The sequence below is a fragment of the Hypanus sabinus genome, chromosome 3 (assembly GCF_030144855.1).
Source record: "Hypanus sabinus isolate sHypSab1 chromosome 3, sHypSab1.hap1, whole genome shotgun sequence".
Lineage (NCBI taxonomy): Eukaryota > Metazoa > Chordata > Chondrichthyes > Myliobatiformes > Dasyatidae > Hypanus > Hypanus sabinus.
In genome coordinates this window covers 39,018,820-39,041,868 of record NC_082708.1, presented here as the reverse complement: position 1 = coordinate 39,041,868, position 23,049 = coordinate 39,018,820, and the positions used below count along the sequence as shown (strand labels likewise).

Genomic DNA, 23,049 nt, shown 5'->3' with positions numbered 1-23,049 from the left:
ACCTTTAAAAAGAACAGGAAGATGGAGAATTTTTAGATAACTGATGTTTGGTTTTATTTGTCACACTTAAATCAAAACATGTAGTTGAATTTCTCTTCAACTCAGCAAGGATTTTACTGGGTGACCCATAAGTGTTACCCGCTTCTGACACCCACATAGCATACGCAGAACTCACTAATCCTAAACCTACTTAAGACTCTTTATCCCATTGAGTTTGTTCAGCCATTTCATCATGGCTGATCCAATTTTCCTCTCATTCCCAATCTCCTGCCTTCTCCCCATATCCCGTCATGCCCTGACCAATCAAGTATCTATCAACCTCTGCCTTAAATATACATAAAGACTGTGGCAAAGAATTCCACAGATTAACCACTAAAGAAATTCTTCTTCATCTCTGTTCCAAAAGGACACTTCTCTATTCTGAGGCTGTGTCTTAGACTCTCCCACCATATGAAACATTCTCCACGACCACTCTATCAAGGCCTTTCACCATTCAATATGTTTCAATTGGGTCATCCCTCATTCTTCTGAATTCCAGTGAATACAGGCCCTGAGCCATCGAACACTTCATATGACAAGCCATTCAACACTAGAATCATTCTTGTGAGCCTCCTTTGAACTCTCTCCAGTTTCAGCACATCCTTTCCAAGATAAGGGGCCCAAGACTGCTCACCATTCTCCAGGTGAGGCCTGACCGGTGCTTTATAAAGTCTCTAGTTGAGTTTATTGACTTTTAACTGTATTCATCTATGTAATGTATATAGAAATGAGACAATGCTTATCTGAATCGGGGTCTAAAGCAAGCAGTACACATAACACATGGTAATACATGATAACTTATGAAGGTAAGGATAAAATCTACAGATGAATTACAAACTAAAATTCATTAATATTAAATATTGTAAGACAGAACAGATTAACTTGTGACACTTCAACTACGATGCGGCAAGAAGTTCATGAACCTAATGGCCTGGGGGAAGAAATTGTTTCCCATTCTGACTGTTCTAATTTAATGCATCATAGCCTCCTGCATGATGGTAGAATGTCAAAGAGCATTCTGGATGGATGGGTGGGACTAATGGCCCTGCATACACTCTTGATAAATGTCCCCGATGGATGGTAGGGTGACCCCCAAGATCCTCTCAGCAGTTCTCACAGTACTTTGTAGGGACTTCTGGTCCGATGCTCGACTGCTTCCGTACCAGCTGGAGATGCAACTTGTCAGGACGTTGTCAATGGTGCTTCCGCAAAATGCAGTTAAGATGGGGGGAGGGAGCCTTGTTTGCCTAAAGCTTCTTAGAAACTGGAGACGCTGCTGTGCCTTCTTGTTCAGGGAGGAGATATTAAGGGAACAGGTGAGGTCATGCATGATGTGAACTCCCAGGTGCACTTAACTCTCTATGGAGTATCCACAGATTCACAGAGGGGATGGTTCATCTGCAACTTCAAGTCCAGAATGACTTCCTTTGCCTTCTCTAAGTTCAGGCTTAGGTTGTTCTTCTCACACCAATCCACTTTCTCTTTCTACTCCATCTCATCATCATTTTTGATAAGGCCAACTGTTGTTGATGACATGATTTGTGTTGTATCTCGCGGGTAGAATACACAGCCTTGAGGAGTGCCAGTGCCCAGCCAGACGGGACCAGACATTGCTGCCCACACAGACTGACTATGACCTTACTGCTAAGAGGTGCAGTATCCAATTGACTCAACATTACATCCTTTTTTTTTATATTCTAGTCATCTTGAAATGAATAGTAATATCACATTTGCCTTCCTCACCACAGACTCAACCTACAAACTAACCTTAAGGGAATCCTACACAAGGACTGCCAAGTCCCTTTACATCTCAGTTTTTTGCACTTTCTCTCCATTTAGGAAATTGTCAACCCTTACATTTCTTCTACCAAAGTGCAGGACCAAACACTTCCTGTATTCCATTTGCCTCTTCTTTGCCCATTCTTGCAATCCATTTAAGTCCTTCTGTAGCCTCTCTACTTCCTCAAAACTACCTGTTCCTTCACCTATCTTCATATCTTCTGTAGACTTGGCCACAAAGCCAATGATTCCATCATCCAAGTCATTGACATATAACATAAAATGAAATGGTCCCAACATGGATCCCTGTGGAACACCACTAGTCTTCGACAGCCAACCAAAAAGCCTCTCTTTATTCCCACTCTTTGACTCCTGCCAATCACCCAATACTTTATCCATGCTAGAATCTTTCCTGTAATACCATGGGCTCGTAGCTTGTTAAGCAGCCTCATGTATGGCACCTTGTTAAAGGCCTTCTAAAAGTCCAAGTACACACCATCTAGCAATTCTCCCTTGTCTACCCTGCTTGTTATTTCTTCAAAGAATTCCAGCAAATTTGTCTGGCAAGATTTTGCCTCGAGGAAACCATGCTGACTAAGGCCTATTTTATCATTTCTCCACAAGTACCCTGAGACCTAATTCTTAACAATGAACACCATCTTCCCAACCACTGAGGTCAGACTAACTGGCCTATAGCTACCTTCATGAAGAGTGGAGTATCATTTGCAATTTTCCCGTCTTCCAGAACCATTCCAGAATCATTACTAATGCCTCCACAATTTCTTCAGCCACCTCTTTCAGAACTCTGGGTGTACACCATCTCATCCACATGACTTACCTTACTTCAGTTTCTCAAGAAGCTTCTCTCTAGTAATGGTAACCACAAACCTCATGATCCCTGACCCCTGGAACTTCCACTAAACTGCCACTACAGTGAAGACTGATGCAAAATACTCATTCAGTCTGTCCGCCATTTTGTTGTTCCCCCATTGCTACCTCTCCAGTATTGTTTACCAGCAGTCCAATATCCACTCTCACCTCTTTTACACTTTATGCATCTGAAAATTTTTTTGGTATTCTCTTTAATATTATTGGCTAGCCTGGTTTCATATTACTTCTTTACCATCTTTATGACTTTTTTAATTGCCTTCTGTTAGTTTTTAAAAGCTTACCAATCCTCTAACTTCCCACCAATTTTTGCCCTATTACATGTCTTCTCTTTGGCTTTTATGTTAGCTTTGACATGTCTTGTTAGCCATGGTTGTGTCATCTTGCCTTTAGAATACTTCTTCCTCTTTGGGATGTATATATCCTGTGCCTTCCCAATTACTTCCAGAAATTCCAGCCGTTGCTGCTCTGCCATCATCCCTGCCAGTGTTCTTTTCCAATCATTTCTGGCCAACTCATCTCTCAAGCCTCTGTAATTCCCTTTACTCCACTGGAATACTGATTCATCTTACTTTAGTTTCTGATTCTCAAATTGGATCATATTATGATCACTTTCCCCTTGGGGTTATTTACCCTAAGCTCTCTGATCAATTCCATTTCACTGCACAACACCCAATCCAGAATAGCTGATCCCCTGGTGGGCTCAACCATGAGCTGCTCTAAAAAGCCATCTTGTAGGCACTCTAGAAACTCCCCCTTTTGGAATCCAGCCCCAACCTGATTTCCCCAATCTACCTGCATATTGAAATCCCCCATGACTATTGTAATACTGTTCTTTTGGCATGCATTTTCTATTGCCTATTGTTATTTGTGGACCACATCCTTCCTTCTGTTTGGAGGTCAGTATACAATTCCCATCAGGGTCTTTTTACCCTTGCAGTTCTTTATCCACAATGATTCACCTCCTTCTGACCCTCTGTCAGTTCTTTCTAATGACTTGATTTCATTTTTTACCAATGGAGCAACATTGCCCCCTCTGTCTTCCTGCCTGTCTTTTCGAGACAATGTGTGTCTTTGGACCTTAAGCTCCCAGCTATAATTTTCTTTCGGTCATTATTCAGTGATGCCTCCAACATTATACATGCCGATCTGTAACTGTGCTACAAATTAATCTATCTTATTCCATATACTGTGCACATTCAAATATAACACCATCAGTCCTGTGTTCACCGTTTTCGACTTTGTCCGCCTTTTATGTTGCAACTCATCCTGTTGACTGCAGTTTTGCCCCATCAATATCCACTCCTCACTACACATCCCCACTGTTTGTAAACCAGCTATCTCATCTTCCATACTATCACTCCGGTTCCCAATCCCCGCCAAATTAAGTTAAATAGCCCTGAACAACTCTACCCAACCTTCCTGCAAGAATATTGAACCCCTTCTGGTTCCGTTGTAATCTGCCTCTTTTGTAAAGGTCATTCCTCCCCCAGAAGAGATCCCAATGATCCATAAATCTGAACCCCTGCCTCCTGCACCAGTTCCTCAGTCGTACATTAAAATCATCTGATTCCTACCCTCACTGGCACGTGGTACAAGTAGCAATTCAGAGATTACTAATCTGGAAGTCCCGTTTCTCAGCCTTATACCTAGCTCCCGGAAATCTCTCTTCAGGATCTCCTCATCTTATCCACCCATATCATTAGTGCCAAATGCACCAAGACTTCTTGCTGCTCACCCTTGAGAATGCCGTGGACCTGATTTGAGACATCCCTGATCCTGACACCAGGGAAGCAACATACCACCCAGATCGCACCCACAGAACCTTGTATCTGTCCCTCTGACTCCTATCAATGCTGCAGTTCTCTTCACCTCTCTGCTGAGAAGTGGCAGATGGAGTTCAACCCAGATAAGTGTGACGTGGTTTATTTTGATATTTCAACTTTGAAGACAGAATATAGCATTAATGGTAAGACTTGGCAGTGTGGAGGATCAGAGAGATCTCGGACACTCAAAGCTGTGGCACAGTGTTGTTAAGGAGGCATATGGTGAGTTGGCATTCAGCAACCATGGGATTGAGTTCAAGAACTGTATAAGACCCCACTTGGAGTACTGTGTTCGGTTCTAGTCACTTCACTACAGGAAGGATGTAGATACTATAGAGAAAGTGCAGAGGAGATTTACAAGGATGTTGCCTGGATTGGGGAGCATGCCTTATGAGAATAGATTGAGCGAACTTGGCCTTTTCTCCTTGGGGTGACAAAGGATGAGAGGTGACCTGATAGAGGTGTTTAAGATGATGATGGGCATTGATCGTGTAGAGAGCCAGAAACTTTTTCCCAGGGCTGAAATGGCTAAAGAGGGGGCATAGTTTAAGTTGCTTGGAAATAAGTACAGAGGGAATGTCAGGGTAAGTTTTCCACACAGAGAGTGGTGGGTGCATGGAATGCACTGTTGGCGATGGTGGTAGAGATGGATACAATAGGATCCTTTAAGAGCCTCTTAGATAGGTAGATGGAGCTTAGAAAGGGCTATGCAGGGTGATTCTAGGCAGTCTCTAGAGCAGGTTACATGGTCGACACAACATTGTGTGTTGAAGGGCCTGTAATGTGCTGTAGATTTCCATGTTCTATGTTCTGCTCTTTTGAGCCATAGCCCCAGACTCAGTGCCAGAGACCCCGGTCAGTGTAACCCCCACCCCACCGGTGGGTCATTCCCCTCAGTAGTATTTAATGTTGTATATGTATCATTGAGGGGAATGGCCACAGGTGTACTCTGCACTGGCAGTGCATTTCCATTCCTCCTCCTGACAGTCATCCGGTTACCTGTCTCCTGCAACTTCAGGGTGACTACCTCCCTGTAGCTCCTGTTGATCACCTCCCCACTCTCATGTATGAGCTGAAGGTCATCGAGCTGCAGTTCCAGTTCCTTAGTACGTTCTCTCAGGAGCTGCCTCTTTGGAATGTGGGAGGGAACCCGAGTATTTGCAGGAATCCAATGCAGTCATGGGGAGAACGTGTAAACTCCTTTCAGACAGAAGCGGGAATTGAACCGCTCTCTCAGTGTAAAGTGTTGCGCTAACCACATCTTACCATGAGTGCAAAAGAGAGGGATGACCAGGTTTAAGTATGCTGGGATATAGAAGCTGTTCGGATAAAGATGAGAAATAATAATGGCAAAATGTGTACATGTCCTAATAGGAACCAGAGAATAAACAAAGTAATAGTGGGAGCTTGTCTGGACAATATGGTATAATCATAGAGGACTTTATCACATAGACTGGAGAAAACATTAAATGGACAATGGTAGCCTGAATGAATAGTTCGTACTATTTTGGGATAGTTTTTTTTAACAGCCCTTCTGAAGCCAATCAGAAAATATGACCATAAGATATAGGAGCAGAATTAGGTCATTTGACCCATCAAATCTGCTCTGCAATTCAATCATGCCTGCTTCTTTTCTTTCTCAACCCCCATTTTCCAACCTTTTCTTCGAAACCTTAACTTCCTTATTAACGCCTGCCTTAAATACCCCCAATGATTTGGCCACCACAGCCATCTGTCACAACAAATTTGACATTTACTACCTTCGGGCTGAAGAAATTCCTCCTTATCTCAGCTTTCAAATGACGTCCCATTAAAGGGACATTGACTCTGTGAACTGTGATGAGATTAAATAATAACATTCCAAAGATGCTCCAAGATGGCAGCGATCTGTACTAATTTCCGATTCAACATTCATTTCTTTTATCATACGTACAGCGAAGCACACAGTGAAAAGTCAGCACAATGCAAGGATATGCTGAGGGAAGCCCATAAGTGTTGTTGCACATTCCGGTGCCAACGTCCTGTGCTCACAACGTTCCCCCGAACAACACAAGCAAAAAAACCAAAAGCATCAACAACAACATAAAAACAAAATAACAATGGCAAGACAAAAACCTTTCACGCCATCTCATCCACCCACCCGGGACATACAGACAGGCCTCCAACCCCAGGACAGGCAAACTCTGGCTCTCTGACCCCAGTTTTGGCTCTGGACTCTCAGACTCACAGGCATCGCACCTCCAACCTCCAGTCCCTGGCCCAACTCACAAACATGCCTCTGACTTCCACATACACTGACCTAGGGGCTTTGACCTTCAGGCCTTGACTTCCTACTCACCGACTTTGCTCTTTGACCTCCGTATCGACCCCAGGACTTGTTGATCACAGGACTTTGAATTCCACACCTCAAACTCTGGATATGCATAGACATTCAACGGCAGGACCTACCGTCGTTGGTGCGCACCAACCACGGTTCTTGAGCACAGGTCTTTGTCCTCAGAGCCTGCCAACTGCCAGGAATTCCCGCCCTTTGACCATGAGCACTCCCACCACTGGCTCCTGCACTGATTCTTCCTTTACCGCCCCCTGACCTTCAACGCTCCCTCATCCTTGTCCCTAAACCCGAAATTGACTCCCAACTCTCTGCATTGTCACAAAATCATTCCGATATATCTAATAAAAATTGAAATAATAACTTTGAGCCACAACCTTAATGGCTATTGCTTGGCGCCAACTTGACCGAATGCTGCATTTTAAAATTTTATATTTAATTTGAGGGATATAAAAATGGGTTTGAAACTTAGATTTGAAACTTAAATAAATGCAGTGTTACGAAATTCCTGTAACTGGATCACTTACCAGCAAAGATAGAGAGGCCCGTTGAAGTCTGATGGTACTATTTTTAAAAGTCTTTATTTATAAAGGGGCACAAAAATAAGATTAATACAGACATTCAGATAATTTACGTCATCAATACTCAATCTAAAAACGCGCGTATAATAATAATCATCAATTAAGCAATAGCTCTATCATTTGTCTAGGGGATATTGTATTGTCCGATGGAAAGATAAAAGTCACTGTCCTTTCAAGCTGCAGCTCTTTGGGTTTAAGAGAGACGGTTTTAAACTTGCCTGGGTCTTTTATGAGGCCAATCCACTGAACCGGGGGAGTTGGTTCCCCGTTGTTAGTTCCAAGACGTTTTCCGTGGTACCAGCCACCAGCCCCCAGGCAAGGGAACCGAACGCACGTGGCTTCCTTCAAATGGCTTCCCGCTATTATGGGATCGCTAGCGTTTCTTCTGGTGCATCTGAGGGGCTGTCCCTACAGCCCCTCTTTTATCTTAACTCGCAGGGTAGTAGATGTCAATCAGGTTGGGGTGATGCAGTCTCTCTCTCAACCAGCCCACTTTGCCCGAGGGCTTGCACGTAGCATAGTCTCCAATCCACAAACGTTGTCTCCAGGAGACAATGGCCATGTCTCTCTCTCATTTCCTGGGTCCTCTGACCCAACCCAATAATGCTCTTGCGATTCTCACAAAGGAGGGGGCTACCCCGCACCCTTCAGCCTCAGAGCTGTGGTACATTCATAACAGCAGAAATAATGACTTGAGAGGAGAGTAGCTAAAGGAACATGCAAATTAATGATTAAGGAATGGTCAGCTTGGAATAGGTAATGTTCCAAATGGGACGTTGTCTGTGCTTAGCAAAAATCATACAAACTTGAAGAAAAAGTAAACAGTTGTACAAAGTTAGGTTGCAGGTCAGACGATGAGATAGAGTATAACTAACATAGAAAGGAATGATGAAAAAGTTAAGAAAAATTATAAAACTGGAGTATGAGGAGAAGCTAACCAGAAATGTAAAAAAAGAGGTTCTGAAAGATTTTTTAAAAAAAGTATTAACAAAGTGTGTGCCAAAGCTGGGAAATGAATAATATAAAGCCATCACTTGTCAACATATTTTATTCATGCCTTAAACTCTTGTTCTACGATGACAGCTTTGTAATTTGGAGTCATGTTTAATTTAACAATTAACCCCTTTTCAGCTGAACTCTCTGTAGTTACCTTAGAGAGTCAGATAATTTATAAAAACTGCCAGGTCCTCAGTGACTCAGATATTCTCTGGGTTAAGGTGAAAAGAAAGCTTCATTGAGTAGATTAGGGAGGAAAAATAACATACTGCAGTATGGGAAACCTGAAATAAAAGGAGAAAATCATGGAGGTACCCAGCCACTTCCATGGAGAGGAAAACAGAAATAATGATTCAAGGTAAGGTTAATTCAACAATGTCTTTTGTCGTTCCACTGGATTTAGTATACAACAATAGTTCAGTCTCTGTAATATTGCAACATTACTCTGAATTGACCTTTTCTTCTATCCAGGAGGCAGCAAGAAGATGTACTTCAAAGTTCCACATTTAAAGTAAACTTATTGTCAAAGGCATATATGTCACCATATACTACCCTGAGGTTTGTTTTCTTGCGGGCACTTTCAGGAAAGTAAAGAAATACAGTGAAATTTATATAAAAAACTAGACATAAGAAAGACTGATAAATATTATCTGTAGAAAAGAAGACAAAATAAGCCAATAATAAACAAAAATATATAAATAGAACAAGTTGTAGAGTCCTTGAAAGTGAATCTATGGATCTATGGGTTGTGGAATCAGTTCAGCGTTGAGGTGCGTGAATTTATCCATGCTGGTTCAGAGATATGATGATTGTGGGGTGTTTACTGCTCTTGAAACCGGTGGTGGGGACAGGTATCTCCTGCCAGATCGTCGTAGTCAGAAGAGATCATGGCCTGGATGGTGGGGGTCCTTGATTAGGATTTTGGACTTGGCTTGGGAAAACAGTCCAACAGTCTGGTAAGTATTTTGGTGGTACAGGACTGGCTGATTTTCCAGACCAACTTATTAATATCCTGACACATTTTAAAAACTTGTTATAAATGTTACACAGTATTATTACACATTTTCCAGTGAACCCAGTAAATGTAAAATATATAGTACTTAGAAACAGAGCCCCACTGAGTTTAAGGGGAAAAGTGCCTTTTCTAAAAGCAGTTCAAACCAGCTATGGTGCACATATGGTGAAGTCACAATACAACCCACGGTATTCTGTGATGGTGCTGATGAAACAATTTAAATGTCATCGGATATTTAATCATTGTTCTGAATTGCAACATGTAGAGAGAAAATCATTTGTGAAGACAAAATTTAACAAAAAAATCCAATTCAGGTGACCTTTACAGAATGAAGCTTGCAGTTAGAGGTTTTTTTTGGTGAATGAATTTAACCATTGGTAAGGTAACTCGCTGTTTCATATTTTGGTAACAAATTCACATTTCAGCTGATATCTTTTTCCATCATTCTCTGTTTCTCATACTCATTTAACCTGAACAGCAAATGTAGCAAAGCTGAAGAATTTATCCCACCACTTAAATATAATTCCTCAGTCTACTGAGCTACCTCAAACAATGCTTAAAAAAATGCATTCTGTGATCACACTACGGCTTGCAAGAATGTGCTCTGCCCAAGTTTTCTGCCATATTCTCTTCATTAGAACAGTGATAGCACTTCAAAAAGGTTCACTTGTCCCACCTTATGGACTCTTTTAAATAAGAATATTACTAAATTCTAGAGTCCAATATATGTATATATGTTTGTTTCCATGAATGGCTAAAACTGTTCTCCCTCTACATTGATTGCTTTTTGTGACTTTACGGACAAATTTGACTCATGGACATCTGTGAAAATGAAATGCCATTTGTTATCCAGGATTGACTATAAATTAAAACATCAAAAAGGTATTTAAGCAGGTACTTGGGTAGGAAAGGAGTGGAGGGACAGGCAAATGGGATTAGCATTACGGTTGGGAAGGATGAATTGGACCACCCAGCCTGTTTCAGCACTTCATGGTTCTATAAGCCCTAAGAGATAAGATCCAATATCAGAAGCAGTTTAAAGTTGGTCTTTTGGCAGCAGTAAAAAAAAAGAGTTCATGTTGAAAGTTTAGTTCATTTTTACAACTCTTCTAATTAACTTTTGCATTGATTTCAGTCAGAGGGAAAATGCGTGTTGTAAAAGCAGGTACTGAACTATGCCTCTGTGCTACAACAGAACACCTGCTTACAGAACAACATGCCCCTGGTTCAGGAGCAAAAATGGTCCTTAAAAAACTGCAGCACTTCATTGAGATTTCTGCTCATTTGATTGGGTAACTACATTACTGTTCTTATCTCTCTTGTGATATGAAGGCAGAATGTTGTCATATGGACATCATGTATAGAAAATCAAATTAATCATTGGTATTTGATAATTCATTGAACATGGAGAGGAGTAGATTCAAAATATTGCTTCTTATGATGATATATAGAGTGATCAATAAAAATATTTGGGATGAACGAGCAGTTGAAATAAACATCTAATGTGCAGCAAAATCTAGATCCTTCCTATTTTGCAATGTGACAGGCCCTGAATGCAGCCTGAATACTCGACAGGCCAAGGGCTGCTTTGCATTCATAAGAACATATGAAATAGGCCATCTAGCCCGTCGAGCCTGCTCCACCAATCAATAGGATCATGGTTGACCTGAGCATTGGCTCACCTCCACCTACCAGCCTTTTCCCCATAACCCTTAATTCCCCAAATGTTATTGTGGAGCAAGGAGAGAGAAACTGCTGGAGACCGGTGAATGGTCCAGTGCAGTGGGTGTAGAAATGTAACCAATACCATGTGACCCTCTCTGTGTGTATCCTTTGCAATTTAACATTCTGTCCTGATGACCTCTATTGTGAGAAGGCCACACACATCCCCTCCACTTTTCAATTTCTCTTTTTGGTTTTCTGTATTCTTTCTTTTGTTCCTATTCTTTCATCTTTTTTGTAAGTTGGCTATTTGTAATTGTCAAGATCCCAGACCAGTGCATCAAAGGCATGGGTGGGTACAGGAGAAATTGGGATACAGAGGCAAAGAAGACATGGTGTTGTAAAACCAAATGGATGAAAGGAAGTAGTTGTTTTTGAACCCGGGGTTGTGGTGTTTCAGGTTGTCTAATGGTAGCTGTGAAAAATGCCACTGATGGGTGGTGTGGATCTTCAACAGAAGTTGCATTCTTGAGGCAGCATGTATTGTAGATATTACTAGTAGTGGGAAGGGTACGATGTACCTTTGATGTTCTGGGCATGGTCCACTACTCTCTGTAGCTTCTCCTGTTCTTGCATATTTTAATCACTATGGTACAACCAGTCAGAATAATTTCAACAGTACATCTGTAGAAGATCGAGAGTGTTCAATGACCAGCCGAACCTCCTTAACCTCCTAAGAAGGCTCCGCCCTTGTTCCAGGTAGGATGTTCTCGGATTCGACATTTATAGATTTGGTTTCTCAGGAGTTTCAGGAGAAATTTCATTGGATATAAACTGTCTCATTGGATAGCGTGAAATAGGACAAGGATCACAGTATCTCCGACTGATGTCTTGATACTTACATCAGGATGGAATTCAGGCAAACCTGTGGAAGTCTGTATCAAGTAAAGAAGCCTGGGGGCATTTCAGAAGCATTTGCATATCATCCACGAAGAGTTAGAGGATGACTAAACTTAATAATGCAACATGTTTTGAAACTCTCTGTGTTGCCATAGATGTTGCTGTGAGCATGTTGCAATAGCTACACCATTGGCCTCAGCCTTGATATTGGGGGTCTGACCCTCATAGGCCAGACCAAGTACTCAAGATTTTATGTTACACAAAATATAAGGGGGTGCTGGAAAAAGTGCAAGAATTTTAAAGTTAAAAAAACTGGGCCACTTTCACTTGGAAAGGGAAATCTGAAGGATTAAGTGAGCAACATTTTAAAATTAACTAAGTTGTGGAATAGGATAGATACAGTTAGGACTCGAAGCAAAGAGTAAAACTGTAATTTATGCTATCGAAAAGGAAGGAAAAGAAAAAGAAAATTTTCTTTTCCTGGAGTAAATGAGCCAAATGGTCCAGTTCGACAGATGGGGAAGCTGAACAATCACTGATGGTTATGTTATGGGAATTGCATGGGAAATGAATGAAGTATGACTGAAGCATAAGAATTGACATTCACTACTTGGATTAAATTAACTCTTCTCAAGCTGTGGCTTAAATGTGATTTTAATGTGTTTTGTTGCACTTTGGAATTAAAACTAAAACATTCATGAACTGGCTGATGCGTTAAGTTGAATGGGCTTCTTGGGAGAATCCAGAGAGTGGTAGTAGACAGTTGCCTCTCTGGCCGGAGGTCTGTGGCTAGGGGTGTGCCACAGGGATCAGAGCTGGCACACTGCAGTTGCTGATCGTCACCTACATCAATGTTCTAGATGATAATATAGTAAACTGGATCAGCAAATTTGTAGATGGCGTTATGATTGGAGACCCTAGCGGACCGCAAGGAACGCTGTCAAAGTTTAAAGTTTAATCTGGACCAACTGGTAAAACGTGCTGAAAAATGGCAAATGGAATTTAATGCAGGCAAGTGTGAGGTGTTGCTCTTTGGGAGGGAAAACCAAGGTAGGACTGCCACGGTGAGTGGGAGGGCACTGAGGAGTGTGGTAGAACAGAGGGATTTGGGAACACTGATCAATAATTCCTTGAAATTGGCATCGCAGGTTGAAAGGGTTGTCTAGAGAGCTTTCGGCACGTTGGCCTTCATACGCCAAAGTATTGAGTACAGAAGTTGGAATGTTACGTTGAAGTTGTAAAAGACATTGGTGAGGCCAGATGTAGATTGGGAACCGCTCTGTCGAGCAATTTAGCTCCGTCCGCAGAAAGCAGGGTTACCCAGTGGCCACCATTTCGAATCCAATCCCCAATACTAATCTACCATGTCGGTCCATAGTTTCCCTTACTGCTGTGATGAGGCCACTCTCAGGTTGGAGGAGTTTATATTTATATTTATATTTATATATATACCTTATATTCCATCTAGGTAGCCTTCAAGCTAATCCTGTGAACATCGATTTCACCAACTTTAGGTAATTTTTCCCTCCCCCACTCTGACCTCTTACCCTTTTGCCTCACCTGCCTACCACCTCCTCCGATGCCCCTCCTCCTTCCCTTTCTCCCATGATCCACTCTCCTCTTCTACCAGATTTCTTCTTCCTCAGCCCTTTGCCTTTACCCCGATCTCCTCCCTGGTTCTTAATTCAACCCCATCCCTTACCCACCTGGCTTCACCTATCACTTTCTAGCTTTTCTTTCCTCTTCCTTTCCAGACCTGATGAAGACGAACAGCTGGGATGCTGCCTAGACTGCTGAGTTCTGCCAGCATTGTATGCTTGTTGCTATGGGTAACCTCATGTTGGTAGAATGCCATTTTAAGAGTGTAATGCAGACGACTACTGCTTTAAGGCCTCTAATTGAAGTGCATTGGCAGTACTTTTCTTTTATCAGCTCTTTGTTTATTCTAGACGAGGGAGCCATTCTGTATTGCTCAGCAACAGAGGCTGAACCTCCTCCTGCAGCTGGTGATGACAAACTCAACCAGGTTCATCTACAGAGCAGTCTGAAAGAAACGATTCTAACTGCAAAGCCACTGCGCTTCTGAAAGATGGAACTGTGTCTAGCATCATACGCGGGGGAAGCCCCACATTTCAAAAGTACCCGAGTAAGTTTTAACTAAACCTAACTCATGCTTACTGAACAAGAAACAGCTCTAATTGATTTTGTAAATGTGAATTTATTCTTTGTGCTTCAGAATGCTGGCACTCAAGGACACCATTGTCCCAATCAGCTACAAGGCACCGAGGAAGAAGGGAACGATCGAACAGGAAAGAAAAATGAACAGGCACTCAATCCTCGTAAAGCGGAAGTGGGAATAAAGATCAAGAAGCGTAAAAAGGAAAAGATGGCAAACATCACCTCCAGTATGAGTGATCCTTGCTCGGGTGAGTCAGTAACAGGATTCTTTCCGGACCATTAATCATGAATGCAGACCTTTATGCAAAAAGTATTTTGAAACTGAATAGTGATTCAGAAACAACAATTATGAAATTTGATATCATGGCTTTAATTTCACAGGGAGAGAAGTTTCATTATGTGTGGGGCATAATCTAAGCCAGAAATGAGGGAGTGGCCATACTACAGGTAGAAGGGGATGTAACAGGAATGATACTTTGCAACTCCTTCCTCTTTCTCCATTGCTGCCTCCTCTCATCTGCTGATCACTGTCTACAGCCTTTGGGCTACATTCCACTGAACTATTTATCACTGTGGTCCCTTACGGCCCATAACATTGGGACAACAATGTTAAAAATACAGTAGTAATGTTTGCAATTAATTATCTGTAATTATTGTTCCAAAATCTTGCTCATATAAAATAATTCTGCATTATCATATGTGATAGGGAGAGCAGATTAACACTTCATCATCAGACTTGATTACAGTCGGCCCCCCTTATCTGTAGGGGGTTGATTCTGGGACCCCCCCCCCCCCCCCGCAGATACCAAAAAACGCGGATGCTCAAGTTCCTTATATAAAATGGCATAGTATTTTCATGTAACCTACGAACATCATCCCATCATCATACTTTAAATCATCTTTACATTACTTGTAATACCTAATACAATGTAAATGCTATGTAAATAGTCATTATACTGTACTGTTTAGGGGATAATAACAAGCAAAAAAGTCTGTATGTGTTCAGTACAGATACAACCATTGTAGCTCTTCTGGGAATGCTGATGCTGCCTCGGCATCAGCCGATGCCGATTCTCCCGTGATCTTTAAGTTCGAGGCTGTAGCGCTTTACATAGCTAGCCAGCCATCCCTTACTGGCCTTAAACTCCTTCCTCTCACTCACAACACAAGTAGCGAATGAACTAGATGCGTGGCGAACAATGCTCAACTTCTGGGTTTTCCTCATCCGCGGTTGGTTGAATCTGCGCACGTGGAACCCGTGGATAAGGAGGGCTTGTACTGTGGTCAGAGTTGGGAAAAAAAGCTGGAAAAGTGGGAACATCTATGGGGAGAAAGTGTGTATATGTGCATATGACAGTGAGAGAGAGAGAGAGAGTATTCAGACTCTGTCTCAGCTGCAGAGAGAGAATGCTTGTGTGTATGAGTGAGAGAGAGAGAGTAATCAGACTCTGCCTCAACTGCAGAGAGAGAAAGTGAGAGAGAGAGAGAGAGAGTGTGTGTGTGTGTGAGACAGACAGAGAGAGAGAGAGAGAGAGAGAGAGAGAGAGAGAGAGAGTGTGTGTATGAGTGAGAGAGAGAGAGAGTAATCAGACTCTGCCTCAACTGCAGAGAGAAAGAGAGAGAGAGAGAGTGTGTGTGTGTGTGTGTGTGAGACAGACAGAAAGAGAGAGAGAGAGGGTATTTAGACTCTGCCTCATCTGGAGAGAGAGAGAGAGAGAGAGAGAGAGGATATTCAGACTCTGCCTCAACTGGAGAGAGAGAGAGAGAGAGAGAGAGAGAGTGTGTGTGTGTGTGTGTGTGTATGAGAGTGAGAGACAGAGAGAGGGAGAGTAATCAGACTCTGCCTCAACTGCAGAGAGAGAGAGTGTGTGTGTCTGTGTGAGACAAAGAGAGAGAGAAAGAGAGAGAGAGTATTCAGACTCTGCCACAACTACAGATTGAAAAAGCCAGGCTCACAGTCATCTGAGAGAAGGAAGTTGCCTCATCTTTGTCTTAAATGGGTTTATTTTTCAAACCTAGTCATTACTTCCATATTCTCTCACTGCAGCATACACCCTCTGCCTACCCACACAGCCAGTCTTTTATGTACAGAGCCTATAAACAGTATTCACCCCCTTGGAGGTTTCCATGTTTTATTGTTTTACAACATTGAACCGCGGTGGATTTAATTTGGCTATTTTGACACTGATCAACAGAAAAAGACTCTCAGTGTTAAAGTGAAAACATATCTCTACAAAGTGATCTAAATTAATTACAAATATAAAACAAAAAAATTAATTGCATAAGTATTCACCCCTTTTAACATTGAGCTGTCTGGCCATCAGACTAAACACTGTGTTTGGCGTAAGCCGAACTCTACACTTCATCAAAACCACACCATCCCTACCGTGAAGCATGGTGGTGGCTGCATCACGCTGTGGGGATGCTTCACTGCAGCAGGGCCTGGAAGGCTTGTGAAGATGGAAGGTAAGATGAATGCAGCAAAATAAAGGAAGGTCCTGGAGGAAAACCTGATGCAGTCTGCAAAAGAACTGTGGCGTGGGAGAAGATCTGTTTTCCAGCAAGAAAATGACCTCAAACGTAAACCAAAGCTACACAGGAATGGCTTAAAAACAACAAAGCTAATGCCCTGGAGTGGCCAAGTCAAAATCCAGGCCACAATCCAATTGAGAATTTGCAGCTGGACTTAAAAAGATCTGTTCACTCATGATTGCCGTGCAATCTGACACAGCTTGAGCAGTTTTGTAGAGAAGAATGGAGAAAAATTGCAGTGTCCAGATGTGTAAAGCTGATAGAGTCCTGTCCACACAGACTCAAGGCTGTAATTGCTGCCACAGGTGCTTCTTCTAAATACTGACTAGAAGGGGGTGAATACGTATGGAATCAATTATTTTATGTTTATATTTGTAATTACTTTAGAACACTTTGTAGAAACTGTTTCCACTTTGACATGAAAGAGTCTTTTTCTGTTGCTCAATGTCAAAAGAGCCAATTTAAATCCACTGTAAAACAATAAAACATGAAAACTTCCAGGGGAAGGGGGTGAATACTTTTTATAAGCACTGGATCTGATCAAGTCCCACCTTACACTTTTAGACTAGAGAATAAAAGTCTGTGTTAATATTACTGTTTTATCTCATACTTCATTTATCCTTCCTCATCTTCCTTCTTTTTCTCATTCTTTTCTTCTTCTTGTATTCTATACAATTTTCTGACCTGTGAACTGTGATAATGTCCATTTTCTTTAAATTTGAAGCTATTTTTAACTCTTCTAGTAGTCATAGAGAGGGATGGAGATTGGGAAAAAATATCCCAATGGAAGATATTTACATTGAAAAAAGTGATGCAAAAATGAATAGCTCTTTCGAGATGAATCTAGGAAGATTTATGATGTGGAAGGTAAAACTCAGCAAGATGCCAGATGAGAAAGATTAACCTACCTATTTCTACTACTTAGGATTCTATCCTTAGTTCTGTAGTCGCAGCTCAAGTTCACAACCCATATGCTGCTTAAATTTACCATGTTTCTGTCCTCATTCTTTTAACCAATGACCTCAGACCCATTCCACCCTCTGAGTGAAAGATAAATACTCATCTCTTCTCTAAGCTTCCTACCATCACTTTAAATCAATGTCCCATGACGAGAAGGTACATAGTGGGCAGGGTAAGGTAAAATAAAGTAAGCTCATGTCAGATATCCTCAGATTATCCAAACCCTTTCTTACGACTACAATTTTACAGTTTGGCAGTATCTCAGTAAACCTTGCACCAAGTACAATCACATCTTTGCCTGAAATACAACGAACAAAACGGTAGATAATTCTCAAGCTGTGGCCTAACCAGCAATGCATACAGTCCTAGTGTAATTTTCTCTTATTCTCTGCATTTTGTCCAACAAAAGCACATGGTATGCCTTTTAACCACTTTAATAACTAGTCCTGTTATCTTTATGATCCACAAACATACACTCCAAGATCACTTTGTTCCTCAATATTTCTCAACATTCTCTTATTTATTGTGTTTTCTGCTGCTATGTTTAACCACCTCAGACGCCGTTCTTCTGGATTAAATACTGTTCACCAATTTTCTGCTCAGCTGAAAAATTTTATGTTGTTTTCATTTCTTTGTATCTGGCATAAGCTTGCTTTATTTTACCTTATTCCACCCTCAATGCTCCTTTTCGTACAGTGGCCTCTAGATCTGGCATTCTTACCCTATTTCTTTGTGGAAACATGTTTATCTTGAGTTCCATGGATTTTAATAGTAGCCTCCTATTTGGTCTGAAAGGCTTTTTGGCTTATAATGTTAACTCTGTTGCTTTTTCCACAGATGCAGCCTGACCTGTTGAAGTTTCTGCATTTTCTGCCTTTAGAACATAAGAAGCTAAGAGCAGGAATAGGTCACTGGGCCCTCAAGCTTGCCCTGCCATCCAATGCCATCACAGATAATCTGCCATGGCTTCAGTTAGGTGTCAGTTCCCAACACTCCTCAGTTCCCTTATCTTTCTTATTGACGTCTTCTTCAAATATCCACCAATTACTTAAACTCCATATCCATCTTGGCTGAATTACAGAGATTCACTAGCCTCCGTGAGAAGAAATTCCTATGTGTCACCATTTTAAAGGGCAGTCCCACAATCTTGTAACTGTGTTCTCTAGTGGAAACAGCACAGCATCTTGTCGTTCCCCTTGAAGATCTCACATGCTTCAATTAGATCTCTCCACCATTCTTCTAACCTCCAAACTTCGACTCAATCAGAATGCTGCTGCCGCACTTCTAACTAAAACCAGGACAAGGGAACATCTCACTTCTGTCCTAGCTACTCCGTATTGGCTTCCTGCTGTATTTTCTAGAATTGATTTTAAAGTTCTTCTATTTGTTTTTAAAGCTCTTCACGGTCTAATTACAGAATCATTTTTGTTTTATAATCCTGCTCAAGCTCTCAGGTCTTCTTCCACCTGAGAGCTTGATGCACCATCAATAACTCACACTGAGACATAAGGCGAGATATCGGATTTTATTGACTGGAAGAAGGAACTAGGAGTGAGTGTCTATCATACTATGTCCTGGAGACTGAGGCCGAGCGTCAGGCCTCAGATCTCCTTTATACAGGGGCCTGTGGGAGGAGCCACAGGAGCAGTCAGCAGGGGGCGTGTCCCGACAGGCACATAGTTCACCACAGAGCTAAAATTTAAACAATCTAAATCTGAAATTTAAACGATCTTCCTCAAAAGATAATTGGCAGGACAGCTTTTTAAACTACACTCCTAAATTGTGTAATTCAATACCTGAAACTGTAAGGTTTACAGACTCAGTTAACACTGATAAACGTCAGCTTAAAACCTAATTATTTAATCTTGTTTTTAACTGATATCTTTTCGTCTTTTATTTTCATGTTTACATTTATTTTTATTTTGTCTTCAATTTTCAGGTTTGCACTTTATCCTATTGTAAAGCACTTTGAAAAGTGCTCAGTAAATAAGTTATTATTATTAACATTATTATAAATTTTATTTCTTTAACTGCTCACCTTATCCCAGAAATGATCATCTCAAATCTTTTTCAGACTGTCTCCAACGTGATTACAGGTGTCCCCCCCCACTTTTACAAAGCTAGATCGTTCCTATGAAACCTTTCTTAAGCCAAAATGGCAAAAAGCAAAGAACCATTAATTTATATGGGAAAAGTTTCCGTAAAAGTGAAAATCCTCTTCGTAATGTGAAAACAGGTTACTAATGTAGGTCTTTTGTAAAACGAAGTGGCATAAAGCGAGGGACACCCGGTATGTCCTTTGTTAAATAACGGAACTGTGCGCAATACCTCCAGTGTAGATGCAACAGTGTTCAATTTCTAAAACTCCAACCTTCTTGCAATGGAAGCCAGTTTGTCTTCCTTTACTTTATTTCAGATTTCCAGCATCACTTCTCACCTGAGTAAAGTTGGTTTTCTCACAATTAAAAATTTTTATTCTCAAGTGTAGACTAAGAGACTGTTTCTTAAAACACCTGCATTGATTATCTCAAGCTTCCAATTACACTTCATTTTAATTCTCTTTCCCTCTTCAAAGTTCAAAGTAAAATTTATTATCAGAGTGCATACATCTCACCACATACAATAGAGATTTATGCACTTACCTGAGACTCTTTTTCCCCAGGCATACTTGGCAAATTTATAGAACAGTAACTATAAATCAGATCAATGAACACAAATTGTACAAATGCAAACACCAATAAAAAGCAGTAAATAATGAGAGCATGAAATAACAAGATAAAGAGCACACTGTCTGTTCTCAGTCTCCCCCTCTGCAACTGAGAGACCAACACAGAATGAAACATGGTACGAACATTACATTTTTCAGTGTTTTTATTCACTCAAGGATCGTGGCCTGATTGGGCAATCACAGCCAGCATTTAATTTCCCATCTCTAATTGCCCTTTCAGGTAACCTATACCCACATTACTCTCCTCCTTCACACACTCATCTTTTCATTTTGTTTTCTTCCCCCCTTATTCATCAGTCCTATCTCATTCCTCCACCTAGTTCTATCTGCCCATCATCACCTCCCCGTTCAGTTGCAACTATCACCTAGCACAGGGGTCAGCAACCTTTACCACTGAAAGAGCCACATGTGGCTCCGGAGCCACGGGTTGCCGACCCCCGATCTAGCAGCTTACTCCATACTGCTTTATGCAGTACTAACAACCTCTCCTGATCCCTCTCAGCCTTGACCCAAAATATCAACCCACATATTTTGTCTCCCCAAATGGTGTTTGACCCACTCCCAGTCACTGCAGTATTTAATCCTGTTTTATTTTGTCCTTGAATGGTGATCACTACTACCAAAGTGTTCTCTAACTGGTAATCGTTCACTTATGTCATTCCCTAAACTAAGTACAGAATTCCACCCCTACTTGTTGGTAAATATTTGAAACAGAGTAAAAGAAAGAACAAACAAGAGATTGCTGTGCAGCAAGATTAGGTATGAATTGTTGTAGGAACGAGCCAACCAAATATATTTGCAACTTCGTTGTAAGATGTTGAGACTCGTATGTACAGAGCTTCACCTTCAGAACTCAGGAGGAGATCCTGATATTATCATGCTTGGTATAAAATATTTAAAAGTATATTTTAATCTTTCTTTTTGTAGACATTTTTGATAATAATTTGAACAATCTTTAATATCTTTAGGAAGGTCATCAGCCTTTGATCCCTACCAAACAACATTCAAGCGGGACTTTGTTTATCGTCCAGGGTCCATGACTCAACCTATTCGGTGAGTTGGTATAAGAACCACTGTGAGTATCAGCTTAATCAGCTTCAAGTTCCTCTGCTAACTTCAAGTGTAGATGAAACGAGTGCCTAGCAAGTGAATTCATCGGCATTTGCTGAAATTATTTATTCATATTAGGGTGAAGGGTTGATATATTCACCACATATTGGTGTCAAGACTAAGTGAATGCTTCCAGTACTTCCTGATCACAGAGCTCTCTGCGTGAGCATTTTAGGGAAAGTGATCGTTGTCCTGCTGCTCAGGACTCTGCTGGAAAATAAAGTAACGCCAAGGCTTGCTGTCTCTTTACCACTGGGAGCTTTCCTCTGGCATCCAGTAAATTACCACTTAATCTGGATAAGTAGGAAAGAATGAGTTAATGACCGTGTTAGAGAATGTGTTGCAGGGGCAAATATGTCACGTAGCTTAGCAATTAGTATAACACTTGAAAAGTGGATTCAGTTACCACCATTGTCTATAAGGAGTTTATACCTTCTCCCTGTGACCACGTGGGTTTCCTCTGGGTGCTCCGGTTTCCGTCTACATTGCAAAGATGTATGGTTAGGGTTAGCGAGTTGTGGGCATTATACTGACGTGCTGGCAGTGTGGCAACGCTTATGGGCTGCCAAGAACAACCCTCGCTCACTTGATTTGACAAAAATGGTGCAAATCACTGTATGATTTGATGTACATGTGACAAATAAAGCTAATCTTTATAGGGAAGGGAGAATGGAACTTAAGGGTTTGTTCTGCTGGGAGCTGTCACTGTCTAGATGGCCTCCTGTGCTGTAGTGTAGGAAGTCTCTTCAGGAAATGGACTGAGTGTATTATGGCTGTGCTCTATCTGCAGAGCTACTGCATGGCTCCGCATCCTTTACTGCTTCAATCCGGGCTCCAGAGGTAGTGTTCGGTGGTTTTGATTTTAATGGAGTGTCCAGCCATTGTCACCACCCAGACTGATCTGAGGAGATGTCACCAACAGACAAGGGAGTGCTGAAAGATGACATCCGTTTACTCTTCAGTGCTTCTGATCTGGGCTGCATTAACACACTGGAGCAGAGTGCCTTTGTACCAAACAACCTGGTTGCCAAGCACAAACGACGATTAGGGTTCTGCCACCCTCCCCACCCACAGCTGAACACGCAGGCCAGAGAAACCCCATTTGTTGCCTCCTCACCAGGTTGATTGCACTAGAAAGCCCCTCTGGGTAAATCAGCATGATGCCCTTGAATTTGATCAAGTATCTCAAAGTCAAAACACATCATATGTTCGGGACATCTCTGAGACGCCTAGACAGACATGTGGATGAAAAAGAAATGGACTGTTATGTGGGAGGGAAGGGTTAGATTGACCTTGGAGTAGTTTAAAGATTTGGCACAACATCATGAGCTGAAGGGCCTCTATGTTCTTTTGGTGTTGTTTGTGGGATCTTGGTATTATCAGAATATCTGCAGAATTTGTTCACATAAAGGTAGTTTGTTGTATGTGAAGTGCTTTGAGATGACCAGGAGCGATGAAAACTGTCCTTTAAAAATGCAAGTCCTTTATATTTCAGTATTGGGTCTTACTGAAGGTGTGGGATG

The 23,049-nt window shown here is 41.5% G+C and overlaps 1 protein-coding gene across 3 annotated transcripts in view; it reads left to right on the top strand.

Moving 5' to 3' along the window:
- Positions 1-9,167: 9,167 nt before the first annotated feature.
- Positions 9,168-23,049, top strand: part of LOC132391203 (testis-expressed protein 26-like) — a 31,107-nt gene continuing 17,225 nt past the window's right edge. Inside the window, exons 1-4 of one of the 3 annotated variants that reach the window (XM_059964100.1) lie at positions 9,168-10,748; positions 13,968-14,164; positions 14,255-14,444; positions 21,385-21,469. In XM_059964100.1, coding sequence (XP_059820083.1) covers positions 14,108-14,164; positions 14,255-14,444; positions 21,385-21,469 — 332 coding nt within the window. In that variant the 5' untranslated portion in view covers positions 9,168-10,748; positions 13,968-14,107. Of the gene's footprint in view, positions 10,749-13,542; positions 13,848-13,967; positions 14,165-14,254; positions 14,445-21,384; positions 21,470-23,049 lie in introns of those variants that run through there. The other 2 variants (XM_059964097.1, XM_059964098.1) reach the window with 2 other exon arrangements.